This window comes from Centropristis striata, chromosome 15, assembly GCF_030273125.1.
Source record: "Centropristis striata isolate RG_2023a ecotype Rhode Island chromosome 15, C.striata_1.0, whole genome shotgun sequence".
Taxonomy (NCBI): Eukaryota; Metazoa; Chordata; class Actinopteri; order Perciformes; family Serranidae; genus Centropristis; species Centropristis striata.
In genome coordinates this window covers 34,373,606-34,398,654 of record NC_081531.1, presented here as the reverse complement: position 1 = coordinate 34,398,654, position 25,049 = coordinate 34,373,606, and the positions used below count along the sequence as shown (strand labels likewise).

General features: G+C 34.9%; 1 protein-coding gene across 1 annotated transcript; it reads left to right on the top strand.

The window, feature by feature from the left end:
• Positions 1-1,816: 1,816 nt before the first annotated feature.
• slc6a7 (solute carrier family 6 member 7) lies at positions 1,817-24,915 on the top strand. Its single transcript, XM_059350972.1, is given in 15 exon segments — positions 1,817-2,620; positions 4,826-4,830; positions 7,417-7,657; positions 11,825-11,956; positions 13,532-13,739; positions 15,947-16,085; positions 16,206-16,340; positions 16,548-16,651; positions 17,229-17,353; positions 17,873-17,985; positions 18,078-18,215; positions 18,970-19,069; positions 19,359-19,477; positions 22,218-22,391; positions 24,489-24,915. Coding segments are annotated over 15 exon segments (1,977 nt in total). The 5' UTR covers positions 1,817-2,547; the 3' UTR covers positions 24,660-24,915.
• The last annotated feature ends 134 nt before the right edge of the window (positions 24,916-25,049 follow it).

The window sequence follows — 25,049 nt, the reverse complement described above, 5'->3', positions numbered from 1 at the left end:
TTGCAATCTATCGTTATTTAATTTATTTCATTTTTACTTTAATTATTTATTTATTATTATTATTATTTTTAATTATTTATTATTTTTAAACTAACCCGCATATTAACAGTTGTGTGTGTTCATACTGTAACAATTTTCTGAAACCTTTTTCCTGAATTTATTGCATAATTTATTGTAATGTATCATGATATTATTTTTATTTATATTTTAAATGTAATTATTTTACTTTTTATGTACCCCACATATACTTTTTTTACTTTCATGTACATGGGTTGTTCTTTTTTTATTTTTATTTAAAAAATACTATACTATACTAAGTTTCTCTGTATGTTAATGATGAGACATGTTTTCTTTTTTACTGTTAATGTTCATCTGGTTTGGGAGCTGTTGTTCACTGCAGCTGGTGTTTCTGTCTCTCATATTAAATGCTGCAGCTCATTGTTTGTGGTTCTACCTGACTCACTCTTCACGCCCAGGAAATAATACAGAGAAATGTGGTGAGATAATGTTCTAAATATCTCTCTCTCTCCCTCTCTCTCTCTCTCTCTCTCTCTCTCTCACACACACACACACACACACACACACACACACACACACACACATAAAAGCAGATTAACAAGATGTTCAGCTTCTCTTTCAGCCGTTTGATTTCACCCAAACTTTAGAGATCAACTGCTGCTTGGTTTTCTCCGACCAGTCAAGTGTGAAGATATTTTAATACTAATTTCATTTCAAACTTAAACAAGGTTATTTTGCCACAAACACTAAATGAAACCGACCCTTTAGCTGGCCTGCATTTCCTTTATTGTACCATTTAATGTTTCTGTAATTTCCTGAGCTGTTTGGGGACCGTACCACAACCTGTAATCTGTAAAAATCGAGGGCATTCTACACACAGACATATATTTCTTCTTATTTTGATTTAGCCACATGCTAAATAAGCACTTTTACAGTAAAGCCTTGTGCAATGATTTTTGGCCTTCTGTTAAAAGATTAGGCCATTATTATAGGCCGTTATTATCTATCTATCCATCCATCCATATATATATATAAAATGGACTATTTAAAATATATAAGACAATATATACATAAAAATAAAAAATAACAAAGAAAATAAATTAAAAGACAAATAAGATATTGTATACAGATTAAAAATGAAACCAGATAAAACTTTATGTACATGTAAAAATAAGGAGGAAAAAAGTAAGATATGTCAAAAGTAATAAAATAAATTATATAGTTATTCAAAATATTAAATAATAAATAAAAATAAAATATATTTTATAAGATAATAAGAAAAAGAAAAATAAGACATTATATAGCTACAAATAAAATAAGATAAGAAATAAGAAATGAAAATAAAACATTAATAGATAAATAAATAAATAGATAAGACATTGTATACATGTATACAATGTCTTATCTATGTCTTAGCTGTGTCATCACTATACATGAAATTTTTAAAGCATTTCATTCATTTTTGGAGCAATATTTAGAGAAAATCCAAACTGTCTTGGCAACTTTCCAATTGAATGTGTCAATGTTTTTACTCCTGAAAAAAAGAGTCTTTATCTTAGAAAAATTAAAGTTGAATTAGTGGATGTAAAGACAAAAGTTCTCTTAGGAATGACAAGGTTTTAAAATACATTACATTTGAGTACTATAAATATTTACCCTAATTTGTATACACCCACACGTGCATGGTTTAACAACAAACAAACAAACAAACAAACAAACTCCCCATCACACATTAGAAAGACAAGTCAATGGGACAGATATAAAAAATCTTTCCTTCCACATGTCATCACACTGTACAATAACAAATAGTCTGGTTCATTACATACTGTCTATGCACTTTATGTGTTTTTTATGCACACTGTTCATTGCACTTTATTTGTTTCATAGCACCAACATTTTTATACTGCATATTCATATTTATTCTGCACTGGAATTCTACTCCTTAATACATACTCCTCTTTAGACACTTTATTATTTATTGTATTTTTATATTTTATTGCTTGAAGTATGCCTAGGTTGTTCTTTTTATTTATTTGTGTTGTTATTGTCTCTGTGTGTAATGCTGCTGCTACACTGTAATTTCCCAGCTTGGGATAAATAAAGTCTATCTATCCCTCCTTGGCCCCCACAGTAAAACTGGTCTAGAATCGCCACTGCCCCTAATCTAAACAAACAAATACCCCCTCCCCACACCATAACAGGTATCTCCCCATGACTCACTTACTCCTCCCCAAACAGAAAGCAGAGCCGGTTAGGAGGAGGTGCTCTCCTCCTCCTCCGGGCTCCTGCTGCACTTGCGCCTTGCCTCCTCCTGCCCTTCACCTCACCGCCCACCGGCCTGCTTCCTCATCGTCACCGCTGATGTCTCCCTGCTGCGGAGCCTCATTCACTCTCCGACCGACACAAACTCTCCTACTGCCGCTAAAAGGGAACCGGCAGCAGCATGGCGCACTAACAGGACTCTCTCTCTCTCTGTGCGTAAAATGAGGATTAATAACGAGCGGCAGGTAAAGCAGTGAAAGCGGGGAAATGCAGTTCGACAGCGGCAAAACAGCACCAGGGAGCCCCGCTGGAGCAAGTGGCACCACCGCGCAGGTAGGTTGTTGTTCCTCACTTATATATTTATATATATAAATATATTTATTTATCTCTGTGAGGTTTAAACTCGTGTTAAAGTGGCTCCAAAGCGGTTTAAATTGACCCGGAGGTGTACCGGTAGAGGCAGGACAAATAGCATTTTATTAGATGAAGCAGTCTAACCTGTCCGTCCACATTACTCTCTCTCTCTCTATCTCTCTCTCTCTCTCTCTCTCTCTCTTGTTGAGATAAAGCCTCACGCCCCGAGTACTCACAACAGATGTGTTTGTCCAGACTTCTCTCATGTTTGTTTTTTTTTCTCTTTTTTTACACCACAGATAGTTTGGTGCTGCTAAATCCAGTTATGCAACTTTATCAGGTCACGTTTTGTCAAATCGCACAGGTGATTCTTGATTGATTGTCTTTATTTCGAACATGCAGGCAATAAAAAAAAAAACAAGTTTAAATATTAATAGATGAATTAATCAAAAACAAAACAAAAAAATTGAAAAAAAACCCCAGACACTTAAGTAAAAAAACTTATCTAGTCCTACCCCTTAACGGGTCAGTATATACATATATGAATAATCGATATAGTCACATACAAATATGATAAATAATTATATATATATATACATATACTATAAACAATTTATATTATATTGTGAATACCTATACATGTTTATTGTAAATTACTATATATATATATATATATATATATATATATATATATATATATATATATATATAAATATTATAAACATAAAACCCAAAACAAATTTATTCATGACTAATGTACCTGCGGTCGTTAGAGACCCCATTCAAAGTACCCAATTACACTCCATGCAGCTTAAATACACTGTAAAAAAAAGAAAGAATGAAAGAATTATAATCATAAAAACACTTATCGTCAAATAACAGGTAACTTTATGGTTAATATTTATAATAAAAGTAATGATCCTTTTTTTATTGGCAGTTAATGTAGAAGAAAAAAAAAGAAAAATGCTGTAAAATAATACAGTACATTTCCATGAAATAACTCTATTTTTGTTTTACAGTGTAGATAAACAGAATAGATGATAGATAGAATCGATATCAGATCAAACATGTGATGCTGTTGGTCCTAATCTAAAGAAATAAACATTATCAGGGTGGTGTTACTTCACTAAAATAATAACAATATGCTATTTTTTTATGGTTACATAACTAATAGGTGTGTCACGATTCTCCAGATTTCAATTCAATTTTCAATTTTTTTTTTTTTTCAAATCAGCAGATCAAATGCTACATGGTATCAAGTGTGATGTAACTGCCACATTTGTTTTGGAATATTACACACTAATGCCATATTTCACTGCTTTTGTTTTCGATAATTGATCCTAAAAGCCCATTTTGATTGATTTCCAGTCAGAATTCACATGTAATAACTTCTTGAGAAGAAAACATCAGAATTTGCAAAGATTGTTTGACTTTTTACAGCTATCTTGGCCAGGATATTTGCCTAGTAAGTCAGTTTCTTTTGCAGATTATTTCACATTTGAAATCATTGTAAATCAGCTGAGATGTAATGCTTCTGGTATTATTTATTTACAAATGATCTTTTGCCAGTTTTTGATACATATTGTCTTTTGCTCTTTGATTCTCATTCCTTGAATTTCCCCATTGTGGGATTAATAAAAGTAATTAATCTTAATTTTATCTTAATCTTGACTCTTGGTTTACTCTTGGTACTTCAGTTGGTTTACCACATTCTTCTGTTAAATCATCTTGTCAACACAACTACATTGTGCAGTAAAACTTTAACCTCCTGGGTCCTACTTTAATCTCTTTGTGCATCCATATGTTAAACATACATCAACATAAATTTACTTTATGAATGTAAAACTTGATGATACAAGAAATCTAAGAAAAAACAGACATTATCGTTGAAATTTGAACTTTCCGACAGTCTTTGAACGGATCCTTAATTAGGAAAGTTTCCATTGGAAGAAGTAACCACAACAAGATTAAAATTGTGATATTTCTGTCGAAATCACTTTATTCTACATGTCTCATTTAAAACGTCAACAAAAATAAACTGTTTGGAATAACTAGATCCTGTTAAAAACATTAAATTCTGCTCCTCAGTGACACCGTGACGCCATGATTGATTCTGCTGAGACGAACGGTCACGTGACAAATATTCACAGAAATTAATTTTACACAGAGCAGAGAGGAGAGGACAGGAGAGGAGAGGTTGTAAAAATGCAAAAAGGCCGATCTGTGACCCAATTTTTATTCCATTTCATTATAAATAACGTATCACAGGCTTAATGAAAGTATGAAACTATTGTCACTGGAATAATAATCAATGAATCATTTATCTTTAAACACATAACAATGACAGCAGAAGCATATAAAGCAGAAGCCCTGCCGTTATCTTAATCTGACTTCCTCCCTCCGACCTGACACCAGCGATTAGTTCCTCTCGTGTTTAGAGGTGGGAAGTCTGCAGGAAGGAAGAGGAAGAAATAGTCCACTACTTTATGGTTTTAATAAGTCATGAGTGAGACAGACAGACAGACATGGTCAACTTCACACAAAACTACAGTCAGCAAATGCTTGGGGTTTTGCTTTGTAATGGACTAAAACAATAACGAATTATAACAATGGTGACTGATTAATATTGTACTGCTTGTCTACACTGTAAAACTTTTTACTGTAAAATTATTGTAAATTACTGGCAGCAGTAAGTTACTGTAAAATTTACAGTACGTCTGCTGTTTTATAGAAATACAGGTTTGTTTACTGACAAACTGTCTCGTAACGAAGAAAAAAAATAGTGTGACGTTTAAATGTTTAACTCTAAATGATGTTACAACTAATCCATTTAAACTGTATATTAGGATTACTGGGGGAAAAAAACAACACATTGTGATTATTTCAGCCCAGACAAAAAAGAAATAAAATAAAACTTTTCTTCTTTTCAAAAATAACGGCTTTATTTTCCTGACATGCTCAGCTGAAAACAATAAATTCCTGTAAAAAATATCATTTTGACCGTTGGAATGCCTGAGCAATCATGATAACTCCCACAATGCATTGTTTTCACAGCAATATACTGTACAATCATAATACAGCAAGTTACTGTTAGAATTTGACTGTAAATTTACAGCAGAGTCTTACAGTGCACTTGAATAGTCAAGAAACTGCTTTTGCATATAAACAACTTGTCATGAAAAAGGAATGGAACTGGTGTCTACAGTCATGGCCAAAAATATTGGCACCCCTGCACTTCTGTCTTCACATGGTATTCACATGTTTATTTATTTTGTTTGCATTGGAACAACACAAAAAAAGCAGAGAAAAAAAGCCAAATCTGATCATTCCACACAAAACTCAAAAAATGGACTGGACAAAATTATTGGCACCCTCAAATTAGGGGTGCGCCATATCGTATCGTTCACGATAATATCTTTTTTTTTTTTTTTTGGTTAAAAAAATGCATATCATGATATTGGCAATATTCCTACTTCTTGATGTAGTGGCGTAAGGCTAACATTAGCTAACAATTAAAGTTGTTTTAATCACAAAAAGCTACTTACTCTCTGTCGCTAAACACATGCAGCTTTCAAAATAAGAGCACAGTGTGTTAACAGACCACAGAACTTACAAGAAGACTGTCAAAATAAGATGCCTTAAATAAAACATACAAGAACCTTTATTCTCCTTTACAAAATGTCATTAAAATATGCCCCCGGAACCCCTAAATGGTTATTTTTATTATTTGCTCATACACATATTTTTTTTTATTTGGCAACTGTTGAGATTTGCACTTCACACTACATTTTAGATTTTTATTTATTTATACAGACTTAAAAAAAATCACATTTTCTATATCTTTTTAAGTATTTCGTAATATCGTCAAGAATATCGTTATCGCAAAAATAGCCTGAAATATCGTGATATTCTTTTAGGGCCATATCGCCCAGCCCTACCTCAAATTAATATTTAGTAGCACACCCTTTGGAAAAAGTAACTGAAATCAATCACTTCCTGTAACCATCAATGAGTTTCTTACACCTCTCTACTGGAATTTTGGACCACTCTTCTTTTGCCAACTGCTCCAGGTCTCAGATTTGAAGGGTGCCTTCTCCCAAATGATGTTTTGAGATCTCTCCATAGGTGTTCTATGAGATTTAGATCTGGACTCATTGCTGGCCACTTCAGAACTCTCCAGCACTTTTCTTAAACCATTTCTAGGTGCTTTTTGAAGTGTGCTATGACAAACAAAAGCAATAAAAATGTGAATACCAAAGCATTTGTAATTGCAACAATTTTCTGGGAGAAGTGGTGCATTATCTGGCAGAAGAGCAGGGGTGCCAATATTTTTGGCCATGACTGTATATGCACTGTAAAAAAAAATCTGTTTAACGTACGGTAAAATACCGACAGCTGTGGTTGCCAGAACATCACCATAAAAAATACAGTGAACGTATGTAAATGTAAATATCAGCAAAAACTGTAATTTATACAGAATAATCCCATTACTTTTAGGATAATTGTGTCATTATGATATTTCTCCATTAACTTTACATGGAAATTTTATATTTTTACAGGAAAAAAGGTGTGTGTTTTCTACAATTTATGGCAGTAGAATTGAAAGTTTTATACTATTCTTTGATTTACAGTAATTAAAACTATCTACTACAGTGATGTACAATGTTTAATTTTACGACCTATTTCTGATGCAATTTGACAGTTTTTTACTGTAATTTCCACAAACATTTTTTACAGTGTGTCTCCTCTCTGACTCTTCAAATGTATTTTTATTTTTTGCAGAATTCAGTACACTTGAACGGGCATACTGTCACTCAGAATGGCTACAACTCCACAGCGCCGGCTTCACCACAGCCCCAGTTTGACTCCCGAGCCTCCAGTCCTGCTCCCGACCCGACTCCAACCATCATCCCCAGGGAGCAGTGGGGAGGGAAGTACGAGTTCCTGCTCTCCTGTATTGGATACTGCGTGGGACTGGGGAACGTGTGGCGGTTCCCGTACCTTTGTTATCGCAATGGAGGAGGTGAGCCACTTTAATGTTGATGCCGGGTCAGATTGGACATTTTTCTCAGAAACAGGGGTTTCATTCATTGAACTGCCTCAAAATAACATGGAAGCTTCCTTATTCTCTTTGCAAAAAAAGTTCATTTCATTTTTTTCATTTTTTCATTTTATTAATTCTTCTTTTCGAACCGGAAAAAAAATAAACAACATAGACTACAACAGCGTAGGCTAGATGCATATCCATATTCATACACATACTCACATAGGCATCATTATACAGATGTACATAAACATATAAACATTTACACACATACAGTATATAAAGACCTATACATATACATGCATCTGCCCCGTTTAAGTAATAAGATAGAAATAAGAACCAGTTAACTTAATATTCAATATACATTTCCTTATATTATTTTGGTTCGAAAAAAAAAGGAATAGGCTGTAAAAAATACTTAAAATCCTCTAGGCCTCTCCCCTGATACTCAACACTTCAAAAATAAGAAATTGTATCTCTATATATAGCCACTTAATGTCAAATAGATATGTATTATTATTATTATTTATTTACTTATTTTCTTCTTGGTCAACCATAGTATATCAAACAACTTAGATCTTACAGTAAGTTAATCCTTACTTTCAAATGTATAGCATCTGTCATCTTCCCGGGTCAAAAATAACCCGGCGAGGTCGTCCTGGAGGCTCAACACTCTTTTTCAAGGGTCTTGGGTTTGAATCCCAAGGTCCCTTTGCTGCATGTCTTTCCCTCTGTCAATTAAATTCAATTGGCTTTATTGGCATGCCATAACACTGTATATATTGCCAACGCAAGCATCAGAAAAAAGATAACAGTAAGGAATACTGAAAGCAATATTTAACCCTATAAAGCCTGAACCGTGAAATAATTGCCAGAAAATTATATTTCTTTAAAACTTGAGTATTTATTGAACCTGCTGACAAAAATAAATAAATAAATTTGCATATATGAATTCTAATTTGTATCATATTTGATACATCAGATCCTTTTGTGCAATTTGTTGCTCACAGTTTGTTTTTCTTGAACTAACAAAAACATAAAACCTAACATTTTTATCCTATTAAGACTTTCCTTTTAACATTTAATTCAAATATGCAAGAAAAAAATTATTTATCTGCTGATATGAAGTTTTCACCCAGCAATGAACCTGTATCATTTTTGCTACATCTGGTATTTTTGTGCAATTTGTTGCTCAGTTTGTTTGTTTTTAATCTCCAACACATGTATACATCAGGTTTTTCAGGAAAAAAATATATCAGACTGATGATGTAGAGGTCTCAACAACTTGTGTATCAAATGAGATACACTTGGCTTTATAGGGTTAAAATAAATTATTATAATTCTATTATTCATTTGAAAAGAAAAGAAAAACTAATAACAATAAAAGAAAGCAATATTTACAATCAATATATCATTCATACAATCTCACTGTCCCAGCAAAAAATCAAATCAAATAAAAAATAAATAAAAACAAAACAAACAACAGCTGTGTGTCACTGGCTGTCCCTCAGTGTGTGACAGGCAGAAACATAGACTGCTGCTAATCTAATCTAGAGCTCTGTGACTCTTCCCTGAGGAGGAGCGGCAGTTTTTCCTCATCTGACCATTTTAAAAAACCTTTTTTGACGGATTCAAATTTTTGGATTTTTCTGTCTCCCACTTCCATTCTCTCTGTCACTATCAAATAAAAAAAAGATGACGTGATTGTGCAACCGGGCAGACACACGAGCCCCTTTCATACCGTGTTTCCACAAAAGTGCCGTAACAAGCTCTGCTATCATTAGGAAATTCATTCTGATTCTGCAACGGGGAAATATTGGCGTCCATTGACATGGTGGAAGAACTGTGGTCGTGCTGTTTCTTGCTGTAGAGATTCTACAAACCCGAGCAGAGTTTGTATTTTGCTGAACATGATTCGATCACTGCAGGACTCAAGTGAGAGGCGTGTTTCTGATGATACGCTCCACTTTCTTTCTTACTACCAGAGTGTTGGTTGTACAAATAACATACACCACGTGTTTCCTGTCTTACATTGATCCCGCCTGGAATAGTCTCGCCAATGTAACGCCTCTGTTACTACCTCTAAAGGCAGCACAGAGCCGGGAACACTAGGTCCCCACGTCACGCCTCTGGGACGTCCAGATTGAAGGCGAAACATCACAGAGGTGTAAATATCGCAGCTTGAAACAGCAGTCTGAAAGGGGCTTATGACCCCCCTTCTATTCTCTCAAATACAGTGTGCTAAATGCCAAAAAAAATCGGTAACGCTTTTTATTAAGGTCCTTCTAATCACCATTAATTAACAAGTAATAAGGCCCCTGTAAGTCTTACAAGATGCTTATTAGCATTATTGTGTGTTTATAAGCTTATATAAGTGTTAATAATGGCATTACAAACACCCATGACCCACCCATTATGTCTTTGCCATGCCTTTATTAATCTTATTTTGTTTGCTTATTGATATTAAAATATACTTTATTGCTCATCTATTATAAGTTAACTATAAGTTAACTATGCTTTTTGCAACTACTGGATCTAAAGCAAGAACAATGCCTTATTACTCGTTAATTAATGGTTATTAAGGACCTTATTATAAAGCGTTACCGAAATATCTTAATAATAAAAATTAAGTGGTGGTGCAAGAGACCAACCAACCTAACTCATCATTTCTGCAAATTTACTCTAAAAACAAGAGGTAGAATTTCAAACGAAGTAAATATAAATTTCAAAAAGGATTGTAAAACTTGTGGAAATGATTTAGAAAAGCCAAAGAGGCTTATCACAGACTTGGGTGATAATTTAAACAAACCAGACTGGGTCAGTTTTGACCTGGTGGGAAAAAAAAAATTGCACGGTCGAAAAGAGGAAAATCCGAGGGATAAGCATATTCACAGCCCTCTGAAGTCTCAGATGCTTTAAATGCCTGCTTGTACTGTATGTCTATAATGATTTGTTACAGCCATTTAGGCAGGAGGCCCTCTTTGCCCGGCCCCTGAGTCGGCACTGTCCTTCTAATCATGCTGTTATGTTTTGCATGCTCTCCAGAGCTCTCCATGGCAGCCTTGGAGCACAAAACATTTCTAATCCTATAAGTTTTCCTTGATTACACAGCAGACACGAGGTCCGCCTGTCTAACACCAGCTCAGTGCACCATGAACCTCCATCTGAAATCAAACATGTTGGAGCTTGACTTACAGTAAAGCTGAATAGCATCAGTGAAGCTGCCACATACACACAGATTGTATAAATTAACCCTTTGGAGGCTTTTCATTCTGCCACTTAAACAAAGTTTACCATGCAATGTTGGTATCATGTTTTTTCAGCACAACCTCACCTACGACCTGATCATTATCTATTTTTTTTACTTTGACTTACTGGAGCAACATTTCTTTTTTAACTTTCAACTCACAATCATGCTCAATCATAAAATATATAAGAGGTAAAATGGGGATAACAGATTATATTTTTATACTGAATGTATATGACTGTATCTCTAGTTTTACTTGGCCAATCATCATCAAACAAAAGCTGCCATTGAGAAATAAAAAAGACACAAATTGACCACAAAATGATCAAAAAAGACACTAAATGACCAAAAAAAAATACAAAATGACCAAATAAAGACACAAAATGACCAAAATAAAGACACAAAATGACCCAAAAAAGAAAACAAAATTACCAAAAAAAGAAAACAAAATTACCAAAAAAGACACAAATTGACCACAAAATGATCAAAAAAGACATAAAAATTACCCTAAAAGACACAAAATTACCAAAAAAAGAAAACAAAATGACCAAAAAAGACACAAATTGACCACAAAATAAACAAACAAGACACAAAATAAACAAACAAACACAAAATGACAAAAAAAGACATTAAATGACCAAAAAGACTAAAAAAAGACTAGGTGCAGTAATGTGCTGCCCACTGCTCCTTGCATGGTGTGTTCACTTGTGTGTAAAAAAGGATAAAGGGTTAAATGCAGAGGTTGAATTTCCCCATTGGGGGATTAATAAAGTAATCTTCTTCTTCTTCTTCTTATTTGATCACACAGACTCTAGTACAGTCGCTGTCCAAAGCCAGTCATTACAGAGGGCGTCTCCCTTATTGCCACATTTCCTCTAACCACTGTGTTTTCTTCTCAGGTGTGTTCCTCATCCCATACTTCATTATGCTCTTTTTTACGGGCGTGCCGCTGTTCCTCATGGAGCTGAGTCTGGGCCAGTACGGAGCAGCCGGCCCTATCACTGTGTGGAAATGCTGCCCGTTGCTCAAAGGTACCGACCTCCTGCATCATCATGTTTATACCCCAGTATTTACACACTCACATTCAGTGTAATTCAACGATCCAACCATATCTTTGTGAGAAATATCAGGGTGGTGACCTGGTGTAATTTGTTCGACAGATATCTGACCGCAGTTCTATATTAATTCTCCAGGAATCTTGAACATCCAGTTTGAACCATGCATGATAAATTTGATTAGGCAGGCTCTCAAGTTGACATCAAAATGCCTGTGAGTCATTATCGTCAAGGAAATAACTGGCTGGCTCACATCAGTTTGTCACCTCATTAGTATACGTCATGTGGCTAACCCTAAAAAATTCCTCAGATGTCTGCAGCTTGGTTGCTAAATATAAACATCTGATGAGGAAACATGCAGAAACTTTTATTTGAACTAGCCAGAAAAACAGGTTTTATCTAGATTTTTGTCTCAAATGTCTTTTTGGCATGCTGAATTATGACATAAGTTATGAGTTATTACAGAGGGACATGAACAGTTTCTGGCTAACAAGCTTCTGAACTCTCCCGTCAGAAGGATTAAAACGTATGTTTTCTTTGAAAGAAATTCACTATTTATCGTAGAAAGAAACTGTATTTGAATTACAACTTTCTGAAAGTCCTTGAATGGATCATAGGTTATGAAGGTTTCTGTTAGAAAAAGTAAGAGAAAAAAGTAGAGATTGTAAAAATGTAAAAAAGGCCAATATGTGACCCAATTTTATTCCAATTCTTTATAAATGATTCATCACAGGGTTAACCCTTTATCAGGCGAAGAACTATATTTGGTAACTTCAGTGGATATCAAAATGGGGTCGAGAAAAAAGTTGCAAATTTACTAGATTAAAGTGGCAAATCTACAAGAAAAAAAGTCACAGATTTATGAGATTTAAAGTGGTGAATCTGCGAGAAAAAAGTTGCTTTTTCCCACTTCTTTCTCGTAAATCTGCAACTTTTTTTTTGTAGATTTGCCACTTTAAATCTCTTGAATCTGCAACTTTTTTTCTTGTAGATCTGCCACTTTAATCTAGTAAATTTTCAACTTTTTCTCTAAATATTTTTATTTTGGATATCCGCTGAAGTTACCAAATACGGTTCTTCGCCTGATAAAGGGTTAATGAAACTATAGTTATTGTCACTGGAATAATAATCAATGAATCATTTATCATTTATTTATGGTTACAAAGTTACAAAAAGTAACCAAACAAAGCTTAAAATTGTTATATTTCTGTCAAAATTCAAAATTAAATTCCACATATCGCCATAAATAAACCGTTTGGAATAAAACTGTTAAATTAATTGTTAAAAACTTGCTCCTCAGTGACACTGTGATAAATAAATGTAAATATTGTAAATGTATCTGAAAATGTCAACTTTTTTCAGGATTTAATGTCATTGTTACTGTCTTACTCTGCACAAAATACATTTTTGAGTCTTTAGCTAGGTTTCTAGCTAGATTGTGCTGATTTCATAGAGCTGCAGGACTATATTGCAGTGAAAATACAAGGCCACAGTGGGTAAAATGTAAAAAATAATGAGTGTTTATCCTGTTTTCTGTGTCTCTTCTTGTAGGTATTGGCATTGGGATGTTGTGTGTGTCCACGCTAGTGTGTCTCTACTATAACGTCATTATAGCATGGACGTTTTACTACCTGGGCAGCTCCTTCCAGAGCCCCCTGCCCTGGTCCTGTGATGCCATAGAGAACGCAGGCCTCTGTGGAAACGTTACCACGGGCAACAACTCCACTAAACTCCTCAGCCCCACAGAGAAGTTCTGGAAGTAAGTTCTTTCCTTTCTTATTTTAAAAAAACAACGCTTTCTCTGCAAATGTAAACAAACTGTTAAAAAACAAATGACCCAAAGTGTTGCATGCAACTCCATGTTATTTATACCAGCTATTGAGATGAGATGATGATTTCTGGGGGTCGCCAAATCATTTTGGAAGTCAGCTCTGTCTCCACTGTGTTAAAGTGTTCATGTGTTAATGTGTTTTTGTCCTTTTGGTCATTTAATGTATTTTTTGTAATTTTGTGTCTTTTTTTGTAATTTTGTGGGGTTTTTTGTGTCTTTTTTTTGTAATTTTGTGTCTTTTTTTGTCATTTTGTGGGGGGTTTTGGTAATTTTGTGTCTTTTTTTGTCATTTTGTGTCTTTTTTTGTCATTTTGTGTCTTTTTTTGTCATTTTGTGTCTTTTTTTTGGTAATTTTGTGTCTTTTTTGGTCATTTTGTTTCTTTTTTTAGTCATTTTGTGTCTTTTTTTGTCATTTTGTTTCTTTTTTTCTGCCATTTTGTGTCTTTTTTTTGGTCATTTTGTGTCTTTTTTGGTCAATTTGTGTCTTTTTTTGATCATTTTGTGTCTTTTTTGGTCATTTTGTGTCTTTTTAGTCATTTTGTGTCTTTTTTTGTCATTTTGTTTCTTTTTTCTGCCATTTTGTGTCTTTTTTTGGTCATTTTGTGTCTTTTTTGGTCAATTTGTGTCATTTTTTGATCATTTTGTGTCTTTTTTGGTCATTTTGTGTCTTGTTTGGTCATTTTGTGTCTTTTTTAAATCATTTTGTGTCTTTTTTTGGTAATTTTGTGTCTTTTTTGGTCAATTTGTGTCTTTTTTTGATCATTTTGTGTCATTTTGTGGTCAATTTGATTATTTTTTGGGTCATTTCGTGTATTTTCTGACAAATGCCAAAGTAGCAAGTTATTACTTTACAAGGAGTCTCTGGCTTGAAGCTGACTGTTTTTAGTTGTTGTCTGCTTCATTATTTGTCCAAAATACGTCGTATAAACTGAGTTTGTATGATCTGAACTGTGTGTGGAGATTGTGTTCAGTGAGCGGGGGTCGCGGACAACATGCATGTTAAATTGGGGGTCACAACTCAAAAAGGTTGAGAACTACTGATTTATACTATTCATGTTTTTTTCACTTGTGTTTGGGAGACCTGTTAATGTCTCTGTGCTCTTTGTTGCACACAAGCCTTGGTTAAATACTTTGTTGTTCTTTGACAAACACAAGTACTCTTCAAAGGAGTTAAACTGTCACATTCTCAGCTAACATGACTCAGGACCTCACATCATACCTGTAAATGTAATTCATTCTGTCTTTAGTTCTTTATTTGTACATATAATACCGATACCTACGCACACAAGGCTGGTTATTTATTTATTTATGATAGTATTTCACTGAGCCAACATGCATTGGGATGACCAATACAATAACTTTGTTAATTTTTATTTATTTATGTAAGTTTTCTATTTTTTCTTCTCTGTCAGTTACAAAGAGATGCTGCTAAATGCTTGTGATTGCAAATATTAAGTGCACAAAAAGTCTATTTCGTCTAAAGTTTTTCTTTCTACAAAATCAGAGTTCAGTTTTCAAATACTTGTGGACAACTTTAAGTCTATATATTTTTTTATTTCAAATTAGTCCCCTGCATCTTTATTAAGTAACTAGAAACAAAGCAGACAGTTCAGTTCAGTAAAGTATGCAATTGTTGGATTTTTATCTGCACAGTGTTGTAAAAATAGTGAAAAAGTTATTTTTTCTTCAGCCACGGTGCCTCAGTGACAGCGTACCGTCTGTAAGGGTTTATTGATACAAAGCAAACAAACCGAAAAGTTCAGACTGAAGCGAGATACAATATCTACGTCAGTTTGTTGACCCCATCACCAGAGCCTACTCCACAAAAAGCATAGTACAGACAGTAAACATGAGACAGCTGCAAAATGTCACATTTTTTTATGCCGTAGGGGACAACAAAGCATTTGCTACCATGCATGTGTGGCTTTCTGCAGTCAAATGAAAAAACGGCATATAGGCTAATGTAGTGTAGTAACTGCATTAGCCTATATGCATTAGTAATCAATGCCCTTAAATGCCTTCGGGGTTAAGAGAGTTAATTGTTATTCAGTTGATGTGTAATTATTTGTGGCGGTAGGTTTTCCAAGTCGTGCCTTGTAACTGTATCTGTCTGTGTTTGACTGTCTGTCTTGTAGTGAGCGTGTCCTCGGTGTAGTAAACAGTGAGGGCCTTCATGACCCGGGCCCCGTCCGCTGGCCCCTGGCCCTGTGCCTGCTGGCAGCCTGGATCATCATCTTCCTGTGTATGCTCAAGGGCATCCGCAGCTCTGGCAAGGTGAATCAACACAATGCTGCTATTGTCAGCTCCCACAACACACACACACACACACACACAAACAGTCTGCCCTTTGCTGCCTTATCTGGTCTAATGTGTCTGTGCTGTCTGTGTTTTCAGGTGGTTTATGTAACGGCTACCTTCCCATATTTTGTGCTGATTGTTCTGATCATCAGAGGTGCTACACTGGAGGGCTCTCTACAGGGCATCGCTTTCTACCTCACACCAGACTGGAGCCGATTAGCTAATGCACAGGTAAACACGTGAAGCTGAGCAGACTGGGAACACAATATTTTGTCACTGCTTTAAAATGTGCTATATTTTTTCATGGTTTCCTGTTTATACCTCGTTTATACCTATATATATATATATGTGCCAAAACTTTGCATAAATAAAATTTACCAAAAAAAAAAGTGCTATATTTTCATGGTTTAAGGCATATTTCTGTCTGATACGTTGCAGGTGTGGAACGATGCAGCCTCACAGATCTTCTACTCTTTAGGTATTGGAGTTGGAGGGCTGCTTTCTATGGCTTCTTACAATAAGTTTGACAACAATGTCATCAGGTGAGTTTGCACTTCGCTGCACACTTTGCTACTTTTCAGGGTTTTGCTCATTTTACATTTTACTCACTGTTGCCTTGTAAGTGGGAACAATTCACACAACTTATTATTTCCCTGATCATTTTTTGTCATGAAATGAAATTCATATATACCCACAGGTGTCACAGATATTTGAAAAATACAATTGTGTCACCACATGCTATACATATTGATTTATTTGCATTTTTTACAACCTCTTCTGCCCTCTCCTCTCTGGTCTGTGTAAACAGCCTGCAGTTTTGTCTGATTTTGTCAAGTGTCGTCAAAGTCGAAGTTCCAAACAGATTATTTTATTACTTATTATAACTTTTATATTGTTTTTGTCAGAAATATCATAATTTTAGGCTTCATTTTGGTTCCTTTTTCTAACAATAACTCACCTAACATAGGATCCGTTCAAGGACTGTCAGAAAGGTTAAATTTCTACCATAATGCCTGTTTTTACATTTTCTTTCTACAATAAACGGTGTAATTTCTTTTTGCGATCTTTTATAGAAAGCATATGTTCAGTTTTAATCATGTTTTTTTTTTTCAATTTCAGGGACACTTTGATTATCACAACAGGAAACTGCTGCACCAGCTTCTTTGCTGGGTTTGCTATATTCTCAGTCCTCGGTCACATGGCGTGGAAGAAGGGCGTACCTGTCGGAAAGGTGGCAGATACAGGTAGCTATTGTGCTCATTTCGTTTAGTTATCCTGTGTTTTTCTTTTAATCCAAATGTCCCAAATGACTGAATCATGCATTTCGAGCAAAATCTGAATCTTGACTAATGTAATTCAAAAATATGTAAAAAGTGTAACTTAGAAAACTGACTTGGATAGGTGGTCAAAACTCCCATTTTCACTGGCTGGGCGGATAAATGCAGTGAAGATGACTGTAATGTCCAGGTTTCTTTATTTATTTCAAATGATCCCCATTTTTCTCCCCAAATCCTATTTTGCTCAGCTGGACCGCTTTATCTCCTCTTTCATATGGAATAAAAAACCTTCACAACTTTAAAAAAAAAATGCTTAACCAATGATGTCAATGTTTTCAATATGAAAAAATCATAAATAAAGTTGTAAAAAAAAAAAAAAAAAAGTGTAACTTAGGCTCCATTTCTTTGGGTAGAATGACCTCGAGGACAGAGCAGTTAGCAGGTAATCATTTTTCTTGAAGTGAATTTATTCTTCTGCACCTTCAGGTCCTGGGCTGGCTTTTGTTGCTTACCCAGAAGCCCTTGCTTTGCTGCCAGGCTCAGTGTTCTGGTCCATCATGTTCTTCCTCATGCTCTTCATGCTGGGGGTTGACACACTGGTAAGGCCGCTCACAACACCAGGATATGAAATAAAGGAATAAAGACATGTGAGTCCACCTCTGTATATATATTCTGCTCTGCTGCTTCACAGTTTGGCAACATGGAGGGCATCACTACGGCCGTGCTGGATGAGTTTCCCTACCTCAGAGGAAACACACTGCACAAGTCCTTGTTTTTGGGCACTCTGTGTTTTTGCTTTTACCTGATGGGACTCCTTTTAGTGACCGATGTAAGTGTATTAAAGCCATTTCAGGCATTTTTTCTGCTCTTTTTACATTTTACTCACTGTGGCCTTGTAAGTCCTGCATATCAGTGGAATAAGTGTGGAACAATTAATAACTAAAAATGTCTTTTGTGCAGAATAACACAGTTGTAATGACATAAATCCTAAAAAAAAAAAAAGAGAAAAAAACGCAAGTTGAATTTCTCAGATAATTTATTTTTTTTAAATTGGAATAAAATAGAATTTATATATACAACACTTTTCCAAGTGTCATGGATGTTGGAAAGATAAAACTCCACATGCTATACAGCACACTGTTTTCATTTTTACAACCTCTCCTGTCCTCTCCTCTCAGCTCTGTGTAAACAGATTTTCAGTGAATATTTGTCACGTTACCGTTCATCTCAGCAGAATCAATCATGGCTTCACAATGTTGCTGAGGAGCAGAATTTAATGTTCTTAACAAATAATTAAACAATGTTTTATTCCAAACAGTTTATTTATGGCGATATGTAGAATAAAGGGATTTTGACAGAAATATCCCAATTTTATGCTTCGTTTTGGTTACTTTTTCTAACGTCAACTTTTGTAACCAATGATCCATTCAAGGACTGTGGGAAAGTTCAAATTATCGATGATAATGCATGTTTTTACAGTTGTTTTTCTACGATAAACAGTCTATTTTTGGCAGTCTCTTAAGGAAATGCATCATCTATGTGCTCAGACTTACATTTTGCATGCTGTCTGTCTGTTTTCATAGGGAGGGATTTACTGGTTCACTCTCATTGACTCCTTCAGCACTAGTTTTGGCCTCATCATCATCACGCTCTTCATGTGCATTGGCATCTCCTTCTTCTACGGTAGCCCATCACACACCTCTAACCTCTAACACCACATCATTCCTCCATATGAGTTTCAGTCATCAGTACTGCTGTAAAGCAAGCTGTAAAAGAAAAGAAACTTGACTTGCTGGGTCGGGAAAGCTTCATAGCAAATCCAGTTTCTATTTTACAACTGCTGTTTTTCAACTATTACATTTCACATCTTCTTGTTTCAGTTTTCACCTTTTTTTTAAAAACATATTTAACCCATTATCTGATATCTTGGTTCCAGGATTCCTAACATGCATCTCTTGAACTTTCTTCTCAGGAGTGAACCAGTTTTGTCAGGACATTATTGATATGATCCGCCACTGCCCCCCCTGGTGCTCCAAAGTGCTGCTTTACTTCAAAGCATGCTGGGTTTTCTGCACTCCATTTCTCCTGCTGGTGAGTAAACACATCAGTATTAACCACCCATGGAGTTTTCAATATTGTCCCAAAGGTCTTGGTGTATTGATGTAATATTCTTTTTTTTTTTCTCAATATTTTTATTAGGAGGTAAGGCACATTAGAACAGGAACCAATGTTATAATTACATGGAGTATTACATCACATCCGCATCACAATTGAAAATATAAACATATCGATACAATAGAAATACTGTGCATCATGAAGAATGAAGAGCAAGACATACGGTCTGCCTCCCAGGGTGTTTTCTTATTTTATATTTATGGCCCAATAGGAACATGATTGGGTGACTAACAAACAATGTGCAAATCAAAAAATAATTTAAAAAAAAGAAGTAAAAAATAAGGTGAAAATAAATAAATAATAATAATAAATAAATAAGTAACTGAGGATTCTTGTATGTAATAAGTAAATAAGTGTTTTAGCTACAGGGTGTAGACAAAATACAAGGGAAGCCAAAAGACAGGAGAAAAGAGAAGATAAACAAATAAATAAATAAATAATAATAATAATGATAAAGATAAGAAGAAAAACAAAGAGAGGAGGTGGGGGTCCATCAATCAGTAGGTATAGAGTGAAAAGAGTGAAAGAATGTTAAAAAGGGTGAAAAGTTACCTTTCACTGAATATCTGATCTTCTCCAGCTTTAGAAAAGACATGGTGTCATTGAGCCACTGAGTGCTCCATGGAGCTTTTGATGAAATATTATTGAGGGTTTTTTGGGGTTTTTTTTAGCCATTTTTATCCATTCTTGAATTTAAAAAAGCCTAATTCAGCACTAAATGTATGTAACAAATGGTGCCAACCCAAAAAATTTGCTGCAACAACTTATGGGACAAAGTTGAGCATGGAAACATTAATATTCTGAACGCTTATAAATCTTAATAGGTTTACTTAGTTGATGAGTTATGTCATTTTTATTAGAGATTTATGACCAGAACACCATGCCACACAGTGTTGAGCTGCATTTCACATTAATCTTCAGATCTCCAGTTTTCATGTGACGTACACCGATTCTATGTGGCATTTATTGTTGAACTGCTAATATTTAAAATGCACTTTTATAAATAGGTTTTATATATACATTTGTTAATTTCAAGGTTAATTTGCCAAAATTAAGAATAACTCTATCGAAAGCAATGACCTTCACCACAGTCTAAAGCTCCTATATCTGCCTCACAGTATTGTTGGTTTGCATCAGTTGCATAATCAATATTATGCCACTCCCTTTATTATTTCTGCTGTTCTTTTCACCTGAACCAGATTTTCCATTTTACAGCAAGGCTACTTGATATAGAAAAAGGTAATTTGATGAGGAGTGAGACACACTGTCCCCTGAAAATGTACGTTCTGCAAAAACGTTAGATAACTTTGGTACAGATCCTGCTAGAGACCAGCTTTAAACTGCACCTGAACCATGAGATTCTCAGCTCAATTTATAGGGTGCCTTTACAACAATGAGCACTGATGGTGCTTGTAATCATGTGATACGGAAATAAATAATAGCTGTGAAAGTTTATAAGAAAGCACTAAAATGTATTTTGTCACATTTTTACTGAAAAATTAGCAGGACAATATGATATAAATGGCTGCATAACTGGTATATTTGCAGCAAACTTCACATGGAGCTCCAAAACAGTAAAATGAAACTTTTCACATTGATAAAACAATTAAAAAAAATCCCTGGTTTATGAATGAGTAATTCAAGAAGTTATTTTCATTGGGCATCTTTTTAATGTGAGTTATGACTTTACCCTGGACCAGGAAGAAAGTTCAGATTCCTGTGATTCAAATGATGCTTTACACTTGATACTGACTGAAATAATAAGCCCAGAATTGGCAAAAAAACCCCAAAAAAACATATAAACTACACTACTGGTCAAAAGTTTTAGAACACACCAACTTTTCCAGAATTTAATTGAAAATGATGCAGTTTAATGTCTCAGTCTACTCTGAAATTAATGCACATTTGCAACATTTAAAATTCTTTATTGAGCATGATAGTGTTTGGAAAATAAAAAAAGATTCAAAATCACATTTTATGTTGAACCGAAGTACTAAAAAAAGACACAAAATTACCAAAAAAAGACACAAAATGACAAAAAAAGACACCAAAAGACTTAAAAAAGACACAAAATGACTTACAAAGACATGAAAAGAATTCAAAAATGGACAAAATAGCCCAAGACTCCATAGAGTTAAGTTGTTAACCCATTTCTTGTTCCCTGAAAAAGGCCTTCTTGTATAATTCTGAAATGTACATTATTTTCCAGTTTTGGTTAAGCTTACCTTTTTTATTTACCTCTGGCAGTTCACCACTTACCTTTGGACCCTTTCAAGCTGTTCATTTGACTTGAACTGCTTGAATTTCAATAAAAAACTGGAAAAATTGGGGTGTTCTAAAACTTTTGACCGGTAGTGTATGTCCAGGTGTTTCTGAGGGAGAACAAAGTATAATAACTGAATTACCAGCTGCTACAAAAGTTCCACAAAGGAAACTTAAATAACTTCACTACCTTGAAATGCAGCCAACTGTGCAGAAATCTTCAACACAACAGCAGCTGTAAATAATTCAAGAAGAGAAACTGACATTCAATCTGACCCCCTGTAGCATTTCTATACTGGCCGTCTCGTTCTCTCTTCTCCGATTGCTGCTGTGGCTTTTTTCTTTGAATGACATATTACTCTTCTCACTCTGTTCATTCTCCTTGTGCCTGCAGTTCATCCTGACCTACATCTTCATTGAGATGTACAACACATCGCTCCGCTACGGGAACTATGTGTATCCGCGGTGGGGTAAAGCGCTGGGAGTCTGCATGGGCGCGACCTGCTGCCTGCAGATCCTCATCTGGGCCATTGTGGCCATCAGCAAAGAAACTGGAACACTGAAAGACGTCAGTATCAGCTGCATTATGTCATTCTGTCACACGATCAGGCTAACTTTAGACTGCTCTACCTGTTTAACCCTTTGAAACCCAACAAGCCATTGTGTGTGCTCTTTTTACACTTTGAACCAGCACAATCTTGGCTAGAAGTGGGAACAACTCAAAAATGTATTTTGTACAGAATAAGACAGTTATACTGACATAAATAATAAAAAAAAAGAAAAACGCAAGTTAAATTTCTCTTAAAATACATGCTATACCTCAGGGGTGTCAAACTCAAATACACAATGGGCCAAAATTTAAAACTTGAATAAAATCGCGGGCCAACATTGAACAAATAAACCTTTTAATATATACCAAACATGTTTTGCTTTAACATTAAATATGGAACCAGCAACGCTTATAAACATACAATATATAACTAAATAATGCAGACATGCAAAATCAAATTTCAAATAAAAAACACATCAATGTCATTAATTTATTAAATAAAAATTAAATAAAAATCGTATGCCTCTTTTCTATTTATATCCTTCTGATTTAAATATCAAAATAAAGTTTTTCAACAGGTTAATACATTTAAAAATAAAATAACAATAATAAATCTAGTATTAGCGGTAAATGCGCCGTATAATACCGGCAGGTCAGCTTTTATAGTACAATAATAATATAATAATTTGGTATTGCCTCGCAATAGAGTTTGACACCCCTGCTATACATATTGGACTATTTGCATTTTTTCTAACCTCTAATTGCAAACTCTCCTGTCCTCTCCTCTCTGCTCTGTGTAAACAGATTTTTAGTGAATATTTGTCACTTGACCGTTCGTCTCAGCAGAATCAATCATGACTTCAGTGTTGCTAAGGAGCAGAATTTAATGTTTTTAACAAATAATTAAACAATGTTTTATTCCAAACAGTTTATTTATGACGATATGTAGAATAAAGGGATTTTGACAGAAATATCCCAATTTTATGCTTCGTTTTGGTTACTTTTTCTAACGGCAACTTTTGTAACCAATGATCCATTCAAGGACTGTGGGAAAGTTCAAATTATCGATGATAATGCATGTTTTTACAGTTGTTTTTCTACGATAAACAGTGTATTTTTGGCAATCTCTTGAAGAAAACATGTTTCATTCAGGTTGGGGGGTGGTGGGGTTAACTGCAGTAATCTGGGCTGCAAATGCATCATCTATGTGCTCAGACTCACATTTTGCATGCTGTCTGTCTGTGTCTTCATAGGGAGGGATTTACTGGTTCACTCTCATTGACTCCTTCAGCACTAGTTTTGGCCTCCTCATTATTCCAAACAGGTTATTTTTGGTGACGTTTTAAATGAGACATGTAGAATAAAGTGATTTTGACAGAAATATCACAATTTTAACCCATAAGAACCCAGAGCCAGTTATCCTTAAAGGATGTGTTCTATAAGTGGACCACATGAACACATTTCTGATGTTTTAAAAAAAAAATACTACCTCTAAATGTCAAATATCTTTGATGTGACATATATACGTTACAATGGCCGTTTATGGTATTTATGTTTATGATATTTTTTTATTTTAAAATAGAAAAAAACTAGACACATTTTCTGCGTACAGAGACACAAATTTGCCTTTTTCTTTTGCATCTCCACAACATATAGGCCTATCAAAATTGTGACTTTAATTTGTTCAGGAAATGTGATCAGAACCAGTTAAATGCAGCACAGCACACCCTATTAACGGATTAGAATTGCTAAATGCATTTAAACTTAGCCTAGTAACAAAAAATAAGCTTTTTAAAATGAGCTACTTTTACATTTCTGTTTCCAGTCTCACAGTTTACGTCACTGAGGAATTTAATGAGTTAAGGTGAAGCATAAAACTGAATATGGGAGATTCTAGAAGATTTAAAGTGTTTGATATGTGGGGTGTCACCATGGGTTCTTATGGGTTAAGCTTCGTTTTGGTTACTTTTTCAAACAGAAACTTACATAATCTATGATCCGTTCAAGGACTTATGGATAATTCAAATCATTGTGGGATTTAGAGGGTCAAACATACAACAATCATAAATAAAATGGCTTATGTGGGAAGCTTTCTTACTGTCTTCTCTCTTGCAGCGTTTCCAGAAATCAATCCGACCTCTGAATTCCTGGAGGGTAAACAACTTGAACAGCACCATGAGAGCAGAGGAGCACTTGGAGCCCGAGAGGGTGGAGGCTCCGTTCACCGTCACTCTCACAGACATGGACTTTACTGCAATGACGTGGGAGATGGGAAGTGAAGCGTGACCTCACGGAGAGCGGCCATTGAACGCACAGTGATGAGCAAACTATGTTGTCAAGAGACAAAAGGAATTTATTATTATTTGTTACGTATGGTTCTCGCCCCAGCTAGGCTCTGGTGGCCGGGTCTGAAGAGACTGCGTGTCCTGCAGGGCAGTGTGGATTATTGTTTAATTTATACAATTATGTATGTTTGACTTGTATTTTTTAACTTTTTTTTACTTTGTGTAGAATGTAAAGTTACAGCTGATCATCTTCGATGGTATAAAACTTTACCAAGACATTTGGACGATGGTGATCTGCTGATCTTATTTATTATCATATTAGTGTCGTGCAATTAATTCTGCAGTAATCAGCAGCTGAAGGACCTGATTTGGGACCATGTGTCATGTACAA